The 19,845-nt window shown below is 38.5% G+C and overlaps 2 protein-coding genes across 3 annotated transcripts; one reads left to right on the top strand and one right to left on the bottom strand.

Moving 5' to 3' along the window:
* Nucleotides 1-620: 620 nt before the first annotated feature.
* On the top strand, nucleotides 621-5,253 carry LOC122009329 (ethylene receptor 2-like). Of its 2 annotated transcripts, none has more exons than XM_042565445.1 (5): nucleotides 621-894; nucleotides 1,339-3,147; nucleotides 3,464-3,989; nucleotides 4,102-4,218; nucleotides 4,957-5,253. In XM_042565445.1, exons 2-4 carry the CDS (start codon nucleotides 1,405-1,407, stop codon nucleotides 4,170-4,172), a joined length of 2,340 nt encoding a protein of 779 aa, XP_042421379.1. In that variant the 5' UTR covers nucleotides 621-894; nucleotides 1,339-1,404; the 3' UTR covers nucleotides 4,173-4,218; nucleotides 4,957-5,253. The 2 variants fall into 2 exon arrangements, with proteins under 2 accessions (XP_042421379.1, XP_042421378.1); XM_042565444.1 differs by having other exon boundaries at nucleotides 635-894; nucleotides 1,343-3,147.
* Nucleotides 5,254-8,562: 3,309 nt separating this feature from the next.
* LOC122011619 (RING-H2 finger protein ATL16-like) lies at nucleotides 8,563-9,677 on the bottom strand. The gene has a single exon (XM_042568001.1). It carries the CDS (start codon nucleotides 9,584-9,586, stop codon nucleotides 8,669-8,671), a length of 918 nt encoding a protein of 305 aa, XP_042423935.1. The 5' UTR covers nucleotides 9,587-9,677; the 3' UTR covers nucleotides 8,563-8,668.
* Nucleotides 9,678-19,845: the final 10,168 nt, after the last annotated feature.

The raw sequence follows: 19,845 nt of genomic DNA, 5'->3' as shown, positions 1-19,845 counted from the left end.
ATCAAGTGTAGGTATCTTCAAGAAGATACATTGTTGTTAAATTGGTGGATTTGTGAATTGAATATGGATTCATAGTTTGTTTCATGTTTTGTTGATCATGGAAAATGACGGTGGGTAAGTTTGTAAATGATGTTTTTCTTTTACATTTTCATCTTTTATCCGTCTAACTTTTGCGTGCACTTTTATATTTATCAAAAGATATATTTATTTTTTTAAATACTTTTTTCTTAAAAAATAAAATAATAAAAATGATTAGTAGGTGCAACTTGGACATTTTTTATTACTTTATTTTTTCAATGGGAAGATATTTTGAAAAATAAATGCATCTTTTGGTTAATAAAAAAACATAAATTGGAAAACATTGGGCGCGCTTTTAGGAAATTTTGAAAATGAAGTGTGCTCTGTGATAAATTATCGTCAATTTGTTTTGGAAATTTGCAGATCTGTAAAACCAAGAAAACGCTCCTCGTGGTTGGAAAAAATCGATAATAGTAGAATAATTGGTCTGTTATGGAAAAAAGGGCAGGGACTTTAGATGTAATTTCCCAAAATTTATGTGGTGCCTTCTGATTAAAGCATAGAAGCTCAATATTTTGGTGATTAAATATATCGATGGAGAAGCGCGAGCGAGGAGGCGAGCTTCGGGCCTTCGGCGTCTGGCGAATGGGATTTTTAAATCCCCCAATGCTTCTGCATCCTCCGATTGGCAATCGACGGGCGAGGCAATCCTTGCCTGGAACGCAGCGGAGTCCACGTTCAGTGTCTCCCCCGATTAGGCATCGGAGACAATGCGGCGTGACGCGATGTGATGTGGGCATGGATTCCTAGAACTCCACGAGAGTAGCGACCGCGCACTCCCGTTCCCGGTGACCGAGTGCTCTGATTTAGTACAAGGTAGAGTCAGAAGTTTCAGATTTTGGAGGATCGAGCGTGGGAGCGTGCGAAAGTTAGGCTTTTGAAGGGATTTGTTTTCTCGGCGATGCTTTTTTTCCTCCTTCACCGTTCTAACGGTGGTTCTGTGCGGGTGATGGTTCTTGATTCTTCTGTTTCTCGTGGCTCTACTTAGATTTGTCGCTTAGCTACAGGCAAAAAACTGCATTTTTGGTTTTGATCGGCTTAATCAACTTCGCTAAAAGGGGTTCGAGCTAGTTCATGCTTCCATTCTTTAAAAAAGGCATTTTGAACAATGATAGCCAGTAGATAATTCTTGAAGAATATCTCCTCTCAAAGTCAGATTGCTGGTTTATATTCTGCCAAAAACTCTACCAATCTTCATTCTTTTCCTTTTTTTTTTTTGTTTTCTTTTTGAAGAATTTGTTAAGTATTTACGTTCTTCAGGCAGGCAACGAGCTGAAGCAATTCCATCCAAGTTTCTGAATGGTCATTTTTTAGTATGTTGATGCGATGAAGTTTCTTATCCAAACATCAAGAGCATTCTACCATGGGCTGTTGCTTCTGCCTTTACTCTCATTTGGTTCTGCTACAGAGCTTGAGTTTCCCCTCTGTGATTGCGATGGTGACAGACTGTGGAGCATTGAGGGAATCCGAAACTGCCAGAAAGCGAGCGACTTGTTGATTGCAGCTGCATATTTCTCCATTCCACTTGAACTATTGTACTTTGTTACATGCTCAAAGCTGTTCCCCTTCAAATGGATCCTTTTTCAGTTCAGCGCATTCATAGTTCTTTGCGGAATGACCCACTTGCTCAATGTGTTCACATACAAGCCCCATTCCTTCCTCTTAGTGTTGGCTCTCACCATTTCCAAATTCCTCACAGCACTTGTCTCCTTCTTGACTGCAATAACCCTCTTGACTTTGATCCCTCAGCTTCTAAAAGTCAAATTGAGGGAGAATTTTCTGAGGCTAAAAGCTCATGAACTGGACCAGAAAGTAGGGCTGATGAAAAGGCAGGAAGAAGTGAGCTGGCACGTGCGAATGCTTACTCAAGAAATCCGAAAATCACTAGATAGGCACACCATTTTGTACACTACCCTGGTTGAACTCTCAAAGACTCTACAGCTGCAAAATTGTGCTGTGTGGATGCCAAATGAGAGTAAGTTGGAGATGGTTCTTACTCACGAGCTGAATAGGAGCTCTTCTGACTTTTGTATATGTTCGATTCCTATGCACGATCCAGATGTGTTTGAAGTCGAGAAGTATGATGGAGTCAAGATACTGAAGCCTGATTCTACACTAGGTTCTGCAAGCAGCGGCGCAGCTGGTGAATCAGGGGTTGTTGCTGCAATTAGGATGCCTATGTTGAAAGTTTCTAATTTTGAAGGTGGAACACCTGAGGTTTTTCAAGCACACTATGCTATATTGGTTTTGGTTCTCCCTAAGAATGATACTAGAATTTGGAGCCACCATGAGCTAGAGCTGATTGAAGTTGTTTCTGATCAGGTTGCTGTTGCCCTGTCCCATGCTGCAGTTTTAGAGGAATCACATGTGATCAGAGACAAATTGGTAGAGCAAAACAAGGCTTTGTTACAGGCAAAGCAAAATGTAATGATGGCAAGCCAGGCATGGAACTTATTCCAGAAGGTCATGAGCCAAGGAATCAGGAGGCCTATCCATTCGATCGTGGGTCTCCTGTCACTCATGCAACAAGCAAATTTGTCTCTTGAACAGAGGCTGACAGTGAATGCTATGGCAAAAACGGGTAATGTGGTTTCCACTTTGATCAATGATGTCATGGTGATTAACAGGGAACACTTTACATTGGAAATGAAGCCATTCCAGCTACAGTCACTGATCAAGGAAACTGCTTGTGTTGCTAGGTGTCTTTGTGATAGTAGGGGATTTGGTTTTGAATTTCTGGCTGAGAATATGGTGCTTGGTCAGGCTATTGGTGACGAGAGGCGGATTCTTCATGTTTTGTTGCATATAATTGATGGTTTGCTGAATGAATTCAATGGTGGATGTTTGACTTTTTGTGTAAGGAGTGATTCAGAACTAGCAGATTGGGAAGATGCAAGAGGGATTTGGAAATCAAGAGTACCAAATGTGTATACCTTCCTGAAGTTTGAGATTACAATCACACAATCATTTGGCCTGTATTCAAACACATTAGTTCAGTTCAACAGAAAGCCTTGCAGGGAGGGGTTTAACACGGGTTTCAGCTTCAGCATGTGTAAAAAAATTGTGCAGGTAAATCAACTTAAATCCAACTATATGATGTGCTCATGGATAATTTTTCAAAATGACAGATTGATACAGACTTTCTGATATCGTATAAGCTCTTTCAAGACCTCTACTTCTTTATGTAATTTCTTTATCTTGGTGTTTTTTTACTCAACTCTTGTTTTTGTGATCTTCATTTTTGTCGTATTGACTTCATATGACTTGAAACATCAATTTGTTTAAACCTAGAATCCAAATTTGCTGCTACTGAAGTTAAGCTTCTTCCAAATAAGATGACATTCTGTAGCTTCTCATAATATTTGTTCGTGTGCATCTGCTGCAGCTGATGCAAGGAGAAATCTTCATAGTTCCGAGTTCGGATGGGCTACAGGAATGTGTAACATTGATTCTCCGCTTACAGAAGCAACTTTCCATGCTAATTTCTGAATCAGGAGGTTCTTCAGAGAGTCATCATTCATATTCCTCTCTTTTAGAAGGCCTCAAAGTTTTAATTGTTGATGACAGTGCTATCAATAGAGTTGTAACGCAAAAGCTTCTGAAGAAGCTTGGCTGCTGTGCCTTTTCTGTATCATCTGGTACTGAATGCCTGATCTATCTCGATTCCTTTGACCAACAATTGCAGCTGGTTATTTTGGACCTCAGCATGCCAAATATGAATGGTTATGAAGTTGCCATGAAAATTCGGAGTTCAAGAGATGGGTGTTGGCCTTTGATTATTGCTTTCACAGCAAGTACTGATGATCATGTTTGGACGAAATGCATGCAGTCAGGGATGAACGGTCTGATCCGGAAACCTGTTCTTCTACCAGAACTAGAGAAGGAGATCCTGAGAGTGTTTGAAATAAACTGTCAGTTTCATTCACAATAAATTTTTGTTGAAGGCAGCAGCATGTTGACATTACAACTATTTTGATTAATCGATTCTATATGATATATGTCTTATCAAAGGATACTTCTCAGTGCCAGGTATTTCAGCAATTTATTTTATCAGCCTCACTTCTTGTCCACTAACTGAGGTTTATCCAAGATGATGCTTCAATCATTCGACAAAACTTACATCACCCTGGCTCATTATAGGTAGGTACATGATCTTCTTTCTTTAATACTCTTAAATTTGATTACCCTAAGATTCTTCACTTTCAAACTTTAGAACACATACCAAAATAGTTTTAGTACATCTTCTTAACTTTCTTAGTTCGAAAATTTTTCACAGCTTAAAATGCTGCAAATCTAGCAGAGTTTTTTTTTTTTTTTTTTTTTTTTTTTATTTTTTTTTTTGCTTTAAGTAACATCTTTGTTGCGATAGCTTTTTCAAAACTTATGGTTGTGTAATTTTTTTATTAGCTGATGGAAGACTTCCATATTAAGACTATAATCACTATGAACTTAGTCATTAAACTATTAGATAATGTTTGATCACATGCATTGTGTATCTAGAACTTGATGCAGTGTATGCACTTTGTATCTGTTTTGGACTTTGTGAATTAAATACTCATTCAACATGATCTGTTGTGATTATGATGGCAGTCTTTAACACAAATCTCAAATATTTTAAGTGCCATTTAGAGTCAACTCAATTACACAACTCCTCACTTCGAGGCATAGCACACCAAACTAGAGATTTGTAATCTTCTTGTTCCTGCAAACCTTTTGTTATTTGGCCATATTGTTCTTATCCTTTTCTTCTAATACTAAGTTTTATATGCTTTAATCAATAATCTATGATATTCTTATTTTCTTTCAAACTTTGAATGATTTTATCGATATTCCCCCAATCTTGTTTTTGTCAAGTTATCGATGATAATATTGTTGTAGGTGGGAAAAAAACTGAGAAGCAAACTCGATCGATTGAGAGTGGGGCAAAGAACGGCATGGATTCTTCATCGAAAAATGAAAGATTTTGTCAAGCTTTAACATGTGGTGCTGTCTAAAGGTAATGTAGTTTGTAGAGAAAATTGCTAGTATTCGTTGACTAATAAACCAATTCCTTTTATAGGGGAATCAACACATATAGATCCAAAGGGGTGGTAGTAAAAAACCTCTCTTGGTGTCAAAAAATTTGGAAAGTCCTTTTCTATACTATTTCTTAAAGAGTAATTTTGGTTGTTAAAATTTGTTGCTTTATCGTTCCCCTGCAAGATGGATGAGGTATCAACAACCTTAGTTTTGGGATGATGTTCTTCATGTTGTCCATGACTAAGAGGCCTAGTGCGAGAGTTACAAGAGAGTGAATACTAATGATGATGTGCTTCATGTGTTGTTGATGACCTAGCGAGAGTCATAAGAGAGCGGATACTAATTCACAGTATTATAACATCATGAATTCAAAAACCCTCTTCTTTACAAAGTCTCATAGTTTCTCATAGACTTTACACACTCTCTATGGCATTTTCTAGGCATTGAAACACTCCACCTGTGACCTGTGGGATTTCACATCCTTAACTATTACCACACGAAACTATACCGAAAACTATCTAAAATAGAATTTCTTTGGCACTTCGGCCATAACTAAGTATGTTGCTGAACCCAACGTAAGCTGGGATCAAGTCTATCCGTAAGTTTGAATTCTCAATCTTGAAATTCTTTCATTAAGTAGGTGAATACTTCTATCACTTGCACATCATTTGTTTTCAATCTTAGCACATCAAATTTATCTTCGCTTATTTTGGATCGTGTCTCTCTTGCAAGATCAGTTTAGTTTTCTCCCATTTGGTTTCGGAAGTTGTTCATTCGCTTCTCCAGTTATACTTACATGAACATGCTTCGTGAATGAGTGTGATGTAAGAACATCGACTTTGAAGTGTGCTAGAGAAGACCGAAGATGTATGCATAATGCCTTAACCTATCAATTAGTCGTGCTTTATCGTCACTTTGAAAGAAGAGTATAGGATTTCTTCGAATCATATTTGCATGCATGGGCATTATGTTTCTTTATTCTTAACTCTCTTTGTCTACATTACTTATCATTTCTCACATTATATTTTTCTTAACCAATATCACTTGACTTCATGGAAAATAGGATCAATAGGATTAAGATATGTGCCCATTAGTTTACATGATTTTCGATATTAGTTGTACAAGCTTAATGTACTCTTTTTTCAATTTTTTTGCTTCTTGTCTAGGAATGAAATTGACAATTTTATGTACAACTTTGCGATCATGAAGCTCTTAACTATCCGCGTGCCATCAATCTACGAAAAATGCAACGAATGAAGCTACTATTACCATACGGCTCCGTTCGATGTTTCCACACATAGACGATTCAATTTTTCCCTAACTATCAACATGCCACTTAATTAGTCCTTCACAAAGACATAAAACTAAGTTATTGAAACCCTCCCTAATGTCCATTGAAGCATAATAATTCACAATCATAGCAAAGCTAAATTGTTAGTTTAATTCAAAATGGCATTCAAATAATTTATAAATACAAGAAATATATTTAATACTCTCAAACATGAACACAGAGAAACAAAAAAAAACAACAAAATATTCAATTTATATTACTTGTGTTTTTATTAGTCAACCAACCAACTCAACTTTTTTGTCTTCTCAAGGGAACTTCCAAGATGACTTCAATTAATTACCACGAATTTGCGCCATCCATTTAATTCATCATAACATGTTTTCTTTAAAATGGTTAAACACAATTTAAAACATCATTAGAGGATAATAATTTCATCCAGGTGATATTTTAAAATTTTCAAATTTCAAATGGGACGGATATTTTGAAAGTCTACTTGTAAATATACATAAGAATTTGCTTGGTAGATTAATAATCATCCATGAAACCAGACACTTAATTATTAAATAAAATTTTTCTTTTTTTTTTGGTCAATTTAAGTCCTATTTGGGGGTATAAATGAACCAAACCGCTCGTGAGCTATTCTAAACTCGATTCGATAAAAGTTTGTTTGAGCTCGTTTAGTGAAGCTCTCGTTAAGATAAACAAACCAAACTCAAACTTCACAATACTCGGCTCGTTAGCTCGTGAACACGTTCGTTAAGCTCATGAATCAACTTTTAAATTAAAAAAATAATAATTTTGATATTAAATTTATAGATTTTACACTCTACTTATAAAAAATATAGACAAATATATTAAGTTTATTTATTAAAATATTATAAATTTTAATAAGAATATTATAATTTTCTCTAAATATATAATTTAATTTTTTAATGAATATTTAAATTTATAATTTATACTTATTAAGTTCGTTTAGGCTTGATAAAAACTCGAATAAGCTCGTGAACCATGAATATATTCGTTAAATAAAGCTCGAGCTCAGTTCGATTATAAACGAGCCAAGCTCAAACATTCAATAGTTCAACTCGACTCTGCTCGATTACACCCCTAACTCTATTATGACAATTTTAACCGTTAATTTTTGGTCAAACCCATCCTCAACAATTTCCATTTAATTATTTTGCTATCGTGATCACTGACAAGTCAATCCACTTCATGATCAAAGTCAACTCTCAGCTCTCTTCACAATGTCATTTTAAAAGGTAGACTTTTCTTCGTTGCCATCATTTTCATTTTTTTATTTTTATTTTTGGAAAAGTTTTATTTTGCGACTCAAAATTCAGCTTTGAAATGTTGTCATTTTGTTATTGACTTTTGAATGTAATGAGATGATGCTATCCCACAAATGAAATGCCAATATAATTGTATATTAGAATGAAAAAGAGTTTCATTTCCATCCTATGTAAAACGGGTTTAAAGAGTTTAATCTTAGGATTAATTGGTTTAAAGAGTCCTAACAAAAAAAATTAATTAAAAGAAATTCAGTATTATATGTACTTAATTTTTATAATTTTAAAAACACATACTTATGAAGGTTTATGTCTTTAAATTTTGTATTTTATTTATTCAAAAATTTAATAATCTCAATTTATATTATCAAATTTAAATTTAAGGGCATATATCTTACTATTTTATTAAAAATCTCCCCCCTTTACTAACTAACTTTTGGTGAAGCATAAAATGAATTTACGTTACTGTCCTTTTTTCTATTCACACTAAAAATAATTCCAAGATTTATTAGTAATTTTCTTTGGTTGTTTTATATAAAAATATAGTTCTCTTTAGTCCCACATCTTAGAATTGACAACACTACGATCAAAGAAACTTCTATAAATATTTTAGGTCGACGATGTTAAAAAATATACTTTTCTTAGTTTCTTTTATTAAGATAAGTATTAAGATAAATATAATATTAAATTAAAATAATTTTTTGCGTAGGGAAGCCCATTACAATAGTTTATTGCTGGGATTCTCTAATGTGACACTAGAAAATTCAAACAATTCGGATTTCCAAAGACCCAAATAATTTATATTAAAATAATTTAGAGTTTTTATATTAGTGAATTTTTTAAAACTTGTAAAAGTTTGTGAAAATTTTTTGATATTATTGTATAATATAAAAAAAATTATATTATCTAAATTTACTAACAACATTAATTCCACTCTCCTCGATTTTACTTTTTTTTTTCTTTTTTCTTTTTATTTTAAAAAATTAAACCATTAGGAGAAGGCCGCTGCGCTGCTCGATCGCCGGTGAAATGGAAACAACCCCCACCGGATTCTGCCGGTGCCGCTGCTCCCTTCTCCGCCTCTTCCAATGGATGTCGCCGCTTCCCGAAAGTGAGGATTCTGCCACGCGATCTTCTGCACCTCCCCGTAGAGCCGGCGGTCCGCCGCCGCCGTGTCAACCGAGAAGGACCGCCGCATGGGTGGCGCGGCTGGAGGCGGCCGCCTTGCGCCGGTGCTCCCGTGGCGCCGCAGTTGCCTCCGCCAGTCCACCTCTGGCTCATCGTCCCTTACGTCGATCGTCACGTCGCCGGAACGAGTCCCCTGAGGTCCCCTGCTTCGGAGGAAAGCAGGGAGCTTGTCGACGGGGACGGCGGCGGCATCCGGCGTGATTCTCGCCCGGCAAAGAGGGCAGTTAGCGTTGGATTGGAGCCACGTGTCGATGCAGTCGACGTGGAAGACGTGGAAGCAATCCGGCAGCAGCCGTACGGTCTCCTCCTCTTGGAACTCTCCGAGGCAGACCGCGCAGTCGTCCCCGCCTGCGGCGGAGGCGTCGGTTTCCTTACGGTACCGGAAGGTCGGGATCTGCCGTATCTCCGACTGGCCGAGGCCGCGGCTCTCGACCGCGAACATCATGAGGTCGTCGTGGAGGCGGCGCTGGGAGCGGTCGAGGGCGTCGGACCTCCTGCGCCAGAAGCAGCACCGAGCGGCGAAGAAGTAGTAGCCGAGGACGAGGATGGCGGCGATGAGGACACCGAGGATGGTTACGACCAGGGTGGGGATGTTACCAGACGACGACGGGGGCGGAGGCGGCGACCGCGGCCACGGACGCGGAGTATATGTAGTCGGGTTCAATGGTCCACGGAAGTCTGGTGGAAGAACCCTCGCCGGCGGGACGTCGGCCGGAAACATGATATATATTAGGAAGTAAAAACAGAGGAGAAGGAGCAGAGAGAAACAGAGTGTCAGAGAGGAATCAGGGGGAGGAGAGGCAGGCTTAGGTGCATCATTAAAAGGACTCTTAATGGAAAAAAAAAATTGATTTGGCTCACAGCCCTTAACCTAGGCCCCACAGTAAATAAAGGAAGGGTGTCTAATTATCATTTAAATATTACGGTTCGATTATCAACTAGTATAGATTTTTTACAATCTATTTTAAAAAAAATCCTTTTAATGAGATTCACAATTAAAGAATATTAGATTTCTATGTCGTTTATCATGAACACTTCTCGATTTACCTTGACAATTAATGAAAAATGAAAATAGTAACAAATTCAATGTTTGCTGACCTAAGTTAATCTTTCACAGTATAATGTCAAATGTTCTCTTAGGTATCTGTCACTTGAGAAGAAAACTATCTCATTCATTTATGATTTATCCTTCAAAAGTAAACAATGGATAATGAAAGAAGCCGCTAATCTATTAGACTGGATCAGATCGACTATGATTTACTATGAACAAGTTGATTTGAGATAGAAATAAAATTTTAAATGGACCACATTTATAATAAATTAAAAAATTAAGCTTTTACTACTAGCAAGATTAGATTGATTCGATACCTTTTTTTTTAGTAAACCTTAATTGTAAATTTATTTTTAACTTTTATTTAAATATATATAAAAATATAGTAATTTATAAATCTTATAATTTTTTTTAAAAAAAATAAAAATAGGATAAGTTTCCTGTTAAATTAATTTTATATATTTTTATTAATAAAGTATTAATTTCTAATTTAACCGGTCGAACCAATCGAAGCATTGAAGATAAATGGACGGAGGGATGGATGGATGGCGATGTGTGTGAATGGTGGAAGATGCTGGATATGGAGTCCTGACCTCAAGTGCACATAGTCAAGACGGAAAGCGAGTGACAAATGGTGCGGTTGGACTTTTTCTCGTTGCTCTTCGTCTTTATTCGTTCAGAATGTTAAAATTCAAAAGGTGGATCAGTGGTGATAGCGACCACAATCTTTTCGCTTATTATTATTTTTTAATTTTTTATTTGAATTATTATAAAATTTTAGTAGTGTTTTTAAAATAATAATAATAATAAATTTTTTTTTGATAGCTTTGTCCTCTTTAAAGAATTTGATCGCGTCAACTTGCAATCCGCGTTTGAAATTGGTAAATTTTAAGGGGTTCAGTGAAATTAAATATAAATTTTATACTCAATTGAAATTACAATAGCAGTGTTAAAATAAATACACTAAAATACACTAAAATATTAGTGAAATTAAAATAAATTAAACTAAAATATTAAACTACATTATTAATTGAAACCTTCACATAAATAAGTGAAATTAAAATATTAAACTAGATTAGTCATGTACTGTGCACGGAGCATATCAATAAATTTTATGTGAAAATAATACATTAAAATATTAAACTAGATTATTCATTCAAATAAATAAATTTTTATTACATTATTTAGTTTCTAAGGTGTAGCACAGACGGTGGACGCATGATATATCTGACTTAATGACCAGAGGTCGATTCTTAGGAACAGACGATTTTAGATTTACCCGACGTCAATTCTTAGGAATAGACGATTTGAGATTTACCCGACCATACGCTTGTGTACTTATATTTTTTTTATTGTATTATTTAAGTTGAACCAAATAATATTTGATTATGTTTTATTTTTTAAAATTTTAGTTATATGATTACCTGATAATTACATAATCAAAATTATATATATGATAACTTGAATCAAATACACATAAAAATTAGGGAGATGTTTTGACAACAACACATCGGGGTAAAATGAAATTCTGTTATAAAAAATGACTTATTCAAAGTTTCTTGTTTGCTAGAAAGTTGACCCATCGAAGTCCGTCGATTCAGTGTTTTGGGTCTCTTTGATTCCCTCCAATTGACAAATCTAATGCTCAAATGGAAATAAAGAAGAATTTTAGTGTAGAAACCGGGGAGAACAAAAGATTGATTAAACTGTTCTCAATTCAGAAATTTGATTGGTTAATTCTGAAATTCATCTTTTTAAAAAATATTATTTTTTAAAAAATTTATTTGATTTTAAATATCATAAATCAGTTAAATGGGTTAAATTAAAATCAGCCGACTGTTATATTTTAAACAATGGACGAAAATATTTAAATGTGACAACCACACAATTTAATTATGAATCACACTCATTCGACTAATGATTTCACTAGTTGATTGATAAAAAATTCAATCAGTTAGATTTATCCAAAAAAAAAAAAAAATTATCAAATTTTGATTGGTTCAATTTTGAATCAATTTCTCACCCTTATATAAAAAGCTTGTGGGCGACACTCGCGGTATTTTGATGACCTTCTATGCTACCGCAAAAAAACAAATACTTAGAATGGAAATCTACGAATCCTATTGACCACAAAAGAGTCCTTATGCAAGTTCACATACAGACCCCTTTCTCTAAGTTCCACTAGGAAACAAAGGTGAAGTCCAAAGACCCTCAAGATTCAAACCTTCCTCTTCCTTCTCTTCACTTGTGTTAAGTGATGCAGGCCTTCATGAAGGAAGACCAAAAGGAATCATATAGCCGTGACCTTTGAAGGAGAAGAAAATAGAAGATGAAGAAAATAACTACTTAGGGTAAAATCCTAGCTATGGCGTGTTCTTAGAAAGTTTAACAACTATCAAACTTGGAATCTTCGACTAACTAATCCAGATACGGATTTAGATAACTATATTATTTGTCTATAAAGGGTTATCGAATATTACAAACTCTTCATCAATCACACTTTGAATTGATTTCCTTTGGATCATACACTTGATCATCATTTTAAATTGCTGAATATCAAAACAAAATGGAATCAGAAAATGGAGATGAAGAGGTTTTACAATAACTTCTTCACGAGGAGTGTTCCTGTCTAAAAATGGAGAAGACGAAAAGTTAGGATATGACTAGAAAGTTGACGGGGCAGAGATTTTACGAAGTCCTGTAACATAGAAGTATTGGCGTCGGGTAAAGAAAGGGTTTCCGACGTTGGCCCTCCGACGCTCAAGCCAGTTTTCGATGATGTAGGGAATAGCAGAAAATTACAGTTAAAGCATGTAAAATAATCCTTATCCTATAGATGGAAACTCTCTTTCATAGTGCCAGTGTAGTATCTGTGCATGCATCTCAAAGCATGTGCACATTTTTCCAAGTGTCTTATAAAAAGACAAGTCAAAAAATATCTCTAACACCTTTTATTAAGCGAGCATGCATATTTTTGATGTAACAACCTGGAAACTTTTATCGTACGATTTATCTACGGAACATGCTCTGTTGTTAGCGGCACAAACCTCCAAAAGAGTAAGAGAAGATATATGGGCGGGTCCCGTTGTAGGTCGATTGGTGGTCGCTCGGTCGGGACATGTCTTGCTCGGCTGTGCTACACCGAGCAATCTCCCTTAATTTTTTCGTTGTTGGAGGGCTGCCTCTCATCCGGACGGACACGTCACCCACTAGACCTTGACTTGCTTACCTGTTCGGACATGCCATCCGCCCGACCATAACTGGCCCGTTCAGCCGATCTATGGCTAGTGCCTCTCTGACTTAGGCCAAAGACATCCACGTCAGTCGGTCTTCCTTGCTTTGGCCTAACTCTGGTGAGACCCCTCTTTATTACCGCATCATAAGTCTTCCCCTTAAGTCTAGTCGAAAGAGACTGCAAGTCTGACTGACTAGATGATTAGTGTGCCCTAGCATTCTTTCTCCCCGACAGAGTGTCCTACGGTTGAGAGTCGTCATTCGGCTATGATGTTTACTGATCCAGAGTTTATAGTTGCTGCTCAGCTGTAATCTTTTTTGCCCAAGGGTTTATAGTCACCGTTAAACTGTGGTCGTTGCTGCTGCAAGAGTTTATAGTCATTGCTCTCTTGTAATCTTCAATGCTCAAGGGTTCATTGTCGTCGATCGACTGTGATCTTCAATGCTCAATTGTCGCTCGACGATATCATGGCCGACACTTAGTTGTTTTTTACCTTCCTTCTGATCTCTGCTCCAACCACTCAACCCATATAATGTCTTTTAATTGTCACTGACGTCACCATAATTTCTCAAAAGTTGTTCAAATCCCAATTAATGGGAAGCATGCTTGATCACGCCTTGTAATCATGCTTTCTGTTTCCTCATTAATGTCACCTGTAACTGAATGTCACGTGTCGCCCCTGCATACCACAGCATGCGTGATGTAATAGGCAGCTATTTGAGTTTGATATGATGGTTACCTTTTTAAATTCAATGGTCACGATGAAACCTCATTTTCTAAAACCCTGGATCAGACGGCCCGGGTCGACAGCATGCATGGTTTTTAAACCCTTAGTTTTTTTTCCCTTCTCCCCTCTACATTCTTCGTCTTCATCTCCGTTGTCTCTCTGCTCTCTTTTCTATTCGTCGTCGACGATCTTCTTCTCACCTATAAGTTTCTTCTCTTTTCTCCCTTTTGACCTTCAATTCCCATCCTTTGTTCCATGGTCGTCTCCTATTTCCCACCCCTGGCTCCCCCCAGGCTGTGATACACTTCTACTGAGTCCAAATTTAATGGTGATGAGATTGACCAAATGAAACTCATCTACCACTTTCCCGACAGGTATCAAATCGTCATTCCCTCTGCTTATAACCACCCTCACTTGCCTCAGACGACTTCTTGCCCTTCTTTAAAGATCAATTCTTTGTCGGCCTTCGCTTTCCCGTCCACCTTTTTTTTTTTTTTTTTGAAATTTATAGATATTTTCATATTCCCATGCATCAGTTAGTGTCCAATTCCTTCATACTGTTGTGGCGTAGTCGTACTATTTCATCTATACATAATCCCTCTAGTGCCTCGTATTTTTCATTACTTTCATGATCTCAAACTCTCTGAGCTAGACACCTTCCGTTTCTAAACCCAAGTGGATTGTATATTTTGATAAAATGTCCTCCCCGAATAAGCATTGGAATGAGAGCTATTTCTACATTCGTTTGCCTGCTCGGCCTGACTTTCCAACTAGCTAACAGATCGAACTGGCAACTCCCCCCCCCCCCCTGCTCGGAAAGTACCATGGCTCGGCAACCTACCTCCAAGCAACTTCCAGTTTGGCCGGTTAGAAGTATAACAAACATCAGCTTCTCTTAGAGTGTGTTTTGTATATATTCGAGCTAAGTCCGATCCAAACATGGTTGTTCGTCCCTCTAGGTATGCCCTTTTTCTTCTTGTCTTCTTTGAATCTAATTGATTTCTCTTTCTCTTTTACAGATCGAATCATAAACCGTGTGTTGTTGAGAGGCAAATGTAGGCTTTCTGATAGGGCTGTGCAAAAAAATCGAGAAACCAAAAATCAGACCGGAACCGGTAGCTTACCGGTTCCGGTTAACCGGTTAACCGGTTTTAATCGGTTCCGGTTAACCGGTCCGATTTTCGGTTTAATTTTTTTTAAAACCGGTTAAACCGGTAAACCGATTAATCTGGGCTAACAAGTAATAAATTAGTTTTATGAACACTAGTTTTATAAGAAATCTTATTATTGGAGACGCAACCCTTTTAATAATCCATCAAAAATAAACACTTGAAGCAGTCGTCGCCTTGCAATTTCTGTAACTTCGCGACGTAGATATTTGCTTCTCTTTTCAACTTTTGCATACTTCATTCGTAGCTATGGAAGTAGCTTTGGTATCTGCTGTGGGTCACTTCATGGTCGATAAGGTGGCCATTCTTGTCGAACTCGATGAGAAACTCAAGGCAATGATTCGTACCAAAAGAAAGATGGAGAAGCTCAAGGAATTGTCGACGATTATTGACGCAGTGATCGAAGATGTTGAATCCCACCATTCTATTGTTGATTCTGTGAAGGACTTGCTCAAATACTTGGCTTACGATCTTGAGGATATTGTGGATTACTACAGTCTTCCAGAAGAAGCAAAGATCAAAAACATTTTCAAGGCCGGTGAGTGATTTCTTTTCTGTTGATAATCAAATTGTGTTTAAGAGTAGGGTAGGGGGCATGATAAAAGCTATAATAGAAAGTCTGGATTCTATTTTGCTGCAAAAGTCCTTCTCAATTTGCCACAAAGCAGTATTCGCATGTCGAAAACAAGTCTAGAGACCCACTCCCGCAATAATTTGATTATAAGGAGAGAAACGGAGAAGAAAATGGTTGTCAATATGTTGACAAATGATGATGATGAAAGCAACCATCAGAAATAGATTTAGTGAAGTAGAAGCTGGAAAATTCAAGATTTCTAAATTCTAAAGGATTGCAAAATGATAGCTGGGCTTTCATCCACTTAGTTGGACCGGGCTTTAGTCCACTTAGTGGTGCTTACCAGGCCTACCGGTTCTCGGTTGGAACCGGTTAACCAACCGGAACTGGTTCAACCGAACCCGGTAGAACCGGTAATACTACCGGTTGGTTAACCGGTTGTCTATAAAATGTGATTAACCGGAATTAACCGGAACCGATAAACCGGTAAACCGATTAACCGACCGGTTGAACAGGCCTACTTTCTGATGCAGACATTAATGCCAAAGGAGTGGCTGAGCTGCAGAGCTATAGTCTCTTGCCGGTCAAACACTCCGAAGAGACAACCAGTGAGGTAGGGGGAAGTCAGGTGGCGACAAGTGACGCAGCGGCTACTATTGGCGAGTTGTTGCCCGAGCACCCCTCCATGGTGTCAATCGCTATTCCTTCCAAATCAGCCATGTAGAGCCAGCCGTTGATCCAACGCCACAAGCGACACCGAGCAAAATCCTCTTCCTGCTCGGCAACTTCAGCTTTGCAGGCTCGTGCTCCAACGACTACCTCCCAACCTCCTTCCGAGTGGGGGGAATCCTCTACCTCTACGATTCTTGAGAGGGAGGTTGTGCTACCGACCCGCCTTCATCTGACTAGACCCTCTCATTGTTCGCATTACCGTCCGAGACAACAATCACACCCCCGGTCGCCTATCTTCCATCTCCACCAACCGGCGTCGAAGTGCCCTCTCATTGTTGGATATTGGGGCCTTAAATGGACCAAAACGATTTAGAGGAAGGAAGTCATCAATTGTTGAAAGTCGTAATTGACTTCAAAATTGAAATCTACGATTCGCGTAGATAGATTTAGACTATTAATTTGCTCAAAACCGATTAAGGGTGAATGAGAAATTAATGTTTAAAGTCAGCCCAAAAATAACATTTATTATTCATTAATAAAGTGCATGGGAGAATAGTCCCACATCGGAAATTCTCGATGTGTATTCTCTACTTATTAATGAAGATGTGTTAATGGAGTTAACACAAAAATAAAAGGACAGGTTACCCCTTAGCCCAGGGCGAGCAGGTGCTCGCACCTGTGAGCCCGCCACCCGCCACGTGCGCAATGGGCTCTTTGTAGGCGCACTTTGCACTTTGCACTTTGCACTTCGCACGTACGCATACTCGCGAGGAGCTTAAATTTATGCTCCAGGTGACATTGCAGTGCCTACGTGGCACTCGGGTGACGTGTCAGGCTCGTACCTGACGTGGCAGCACCTATGCGGCATCCTCGTGGGCAAAGGGAGATGACTGGACAGTTGACTTAGGGAATGGATGGCTACCGTTGATCAACGTTGATCAAATAGGTATGATGAATCACTTGTGATGCGATCTAGAGCGTTGGATCGCAAAGAGTAATGATCTGACGGCCTGGGATGAGACTTGATCTGAAGCATCGAATCAATGGATCCAGATCCGATGGTCGATGACAATAGGCGGGATCTGAGGGTCACAACTCCTCAGATCCGATGGATGAGATTGAAGTGAGCTTGGTGAAGGGTTACAACCCTTCAGAATGGATGATCTAGATCGATCCAGCCCAAGGAACACATCCACTCACCCAAAGGACAATCAACCTCTTCATTCAGTATAAATAGAACCCTCCAGATGATGGAAAACTCACTCAATTCACTCAATCCTCTCTTCTCTTCCTCAAGCATTCATATCATCTTGTGCATTCAAGAGTCCAAGAAGTCTACTAGAAGGTTCGCTGGTCTCGGAAGTCGGAGTGCTACGATTCCGAGACGTTAGTCGTCGTTGTATATTGGGAACTAATTGCAACAATCCGTTAAGCACCGTAGCGGAGTAATATCGTTTACGGAGATAGTGTCGAACACTAGCCTCGACGATCAGTTTGCATACTCCAGAAGCTACCCGGGATTCAACAGTCGTAAACGATATTCCGTGCAAACTGATATGGATACCAACGACATTCCGACGGCCATTCCGACCGTCGTTCCGACCGCCATTCCGACAACCATTCCGCACGGAGAAAAGCCGGAGAAATTCACCGGAACCGACTTCAAAAGATGGCAGCAGAAGATGCTATTTTATTTAACAACGCTAAACCTTGTACGGTTTTTGCACGAAGACACGCCAGCCGCTACGGAAGGTAGTAAGGCTGCTAGCGATGCGTGGTCTCACGGAGATTTTCTGTGCCGCAATTATATACTCAACGCCTTGGACAACACGTTATATAACGTATATTGTTCTCTGGAGATACAAAATCTTTGTGGGAATCCCTTGAGAAGAAATACAAGACCGAAAATGCTGGATTGAAGAAATTCATCGTCGGTCGATTTTTGGATTTCAAGATGGTGGACTCAAAAAGCGTCTCATCTCAAGTCCAAGATATGTAATTAATACTGCATGATCTGGACGCCGAAGGCATGAAGCTGAACGAGACATTCGCAGTTGCTGCGGTAATTGAGAAGCTCCCTCCGTCATGGAAGGATTTCAAGAATTACCTAAAGCACAAGCAAAAGGAGATAGGGCTGCAAGACCTGATCCTGAGGCTACGAATAGAGGAGGATAATCGAAAGTTATCCGACTCCAGAGGAACCAAACGGACTATAGATGAAATGTCCAACCTGGTCAAGCCGAACGCCAAAAAGCCGAAGCAGTTCAAAAAGAAGGCTCAAGCAAAGAAGTTTCAAGGCTCCTGCTACAACTGTGGAAAGGCAGGACACCTATCCAAGGACTGCAGACGCCCAAAGAAGCCAACCAAGGGGCCAAAGGATGTTGCGAATCATGTCGCAACCTCTCTTGAGGACTTGGATCTCACTGCGGTTGTATTTGAAGCCAACTTGGTGGATACCAACCCGAAGCAGTGGTTCATTGATACTGGAGCAACTCGTCATATCTGTTCCGATAAAGCGATGTTCTCCAAGTATACTCCAATAAATGGCAGGAAACTCTATATGGGTAATTCCACGACGTCGCCAATTGTTGGACTCGGAAAGGTTGTTCTGAAGATGACGTCCGGAAAGGAGCTAACACTCATTGATGTACTCCATGTTCCCGACATCAGTAAGAACCTAGTTTCTGGAGCGGCATTGGTCAAGGCCGGATTTAGGCTAGTGTTCCAATCAGACAACTTTGTACTTACGAAGAATGGTGTCTTCGTAGGAAAGGGGTACCTAGAAAAGGGTCTATTCAAAATGGTTGTAATGCCTGTACTCCGAAATTTTGATGGTAATAAAATAAATGCTTTCAGCTATGTTGTTGAGTGTTTTAATTTATGGCATGATCGACTCGGACATGTGAATAATAATACTCTCAAACGTCTCGTCAAATTAAATTTATTACCAAACGTCAATGTTGACGGAACACACAAATGTGAAGTGTGCGTGGAAGCGAAAATGACGAAACTACCTTTTCATTCGGTGGAAAGGACAACAACTCCTCTAGAGTTAATACATAGTGATCTATGTGACTTGAAATTTGTGCAAACTAGAGGAGGTAAAAAATATTTTATTACTTTTATCGATGATTGCATAAAGTTCTGTTATGTCTTTCTTTTAAGAAGTAAAGACGAAACCCTAGAGGCGTTCAGAACCTATAAAACAGAAGTTGAAAACCAACTTGACAAACGAATTAAAATAATTCGAAGCGATAGAGGTGGAGAATATGATGCACCGTTTGATGAATTTTGTACAGAATCTGGCATTATCCATCAAACAACGGCGCCTTACTCACCTCAATCAAACGGTGTTGCCGAACGTAAAAATCGGACACTAAAAGAAATGATAAATGCCTTGTTGATAAATTCAGGCTTACCTCAAAACTTGTGGGGGGAAGCAATATTATCGGCAAATCACATTCTCAACAGAATCCCTCATAAGAAAAATGATAAAACTCCATATGAACTATGGAAATGCCGCGAGCCATCGTACAAATACCTGAAAGTGTG

Source organism: Zingiber officinale, chromosome 8A (assembly GCF_018446385.1).
Source record: "Zingiber officinale cultivar Zhangliang chromosome 8A, Zo_v1.1, whole genome shotgun sequence".
Lineage (NCBI taxonomy): Eukaryota > Viridiplantae > Streptophyta > Magnoliopsida > Zingiberales > Zingiberaceae > Zingiber > Zingiber officinale.
The sequence above is the reverse complement of the archived record's forward strand: the minus strand, read 5'-3'. Positions and strand labels throughout refer to the sequence as shown.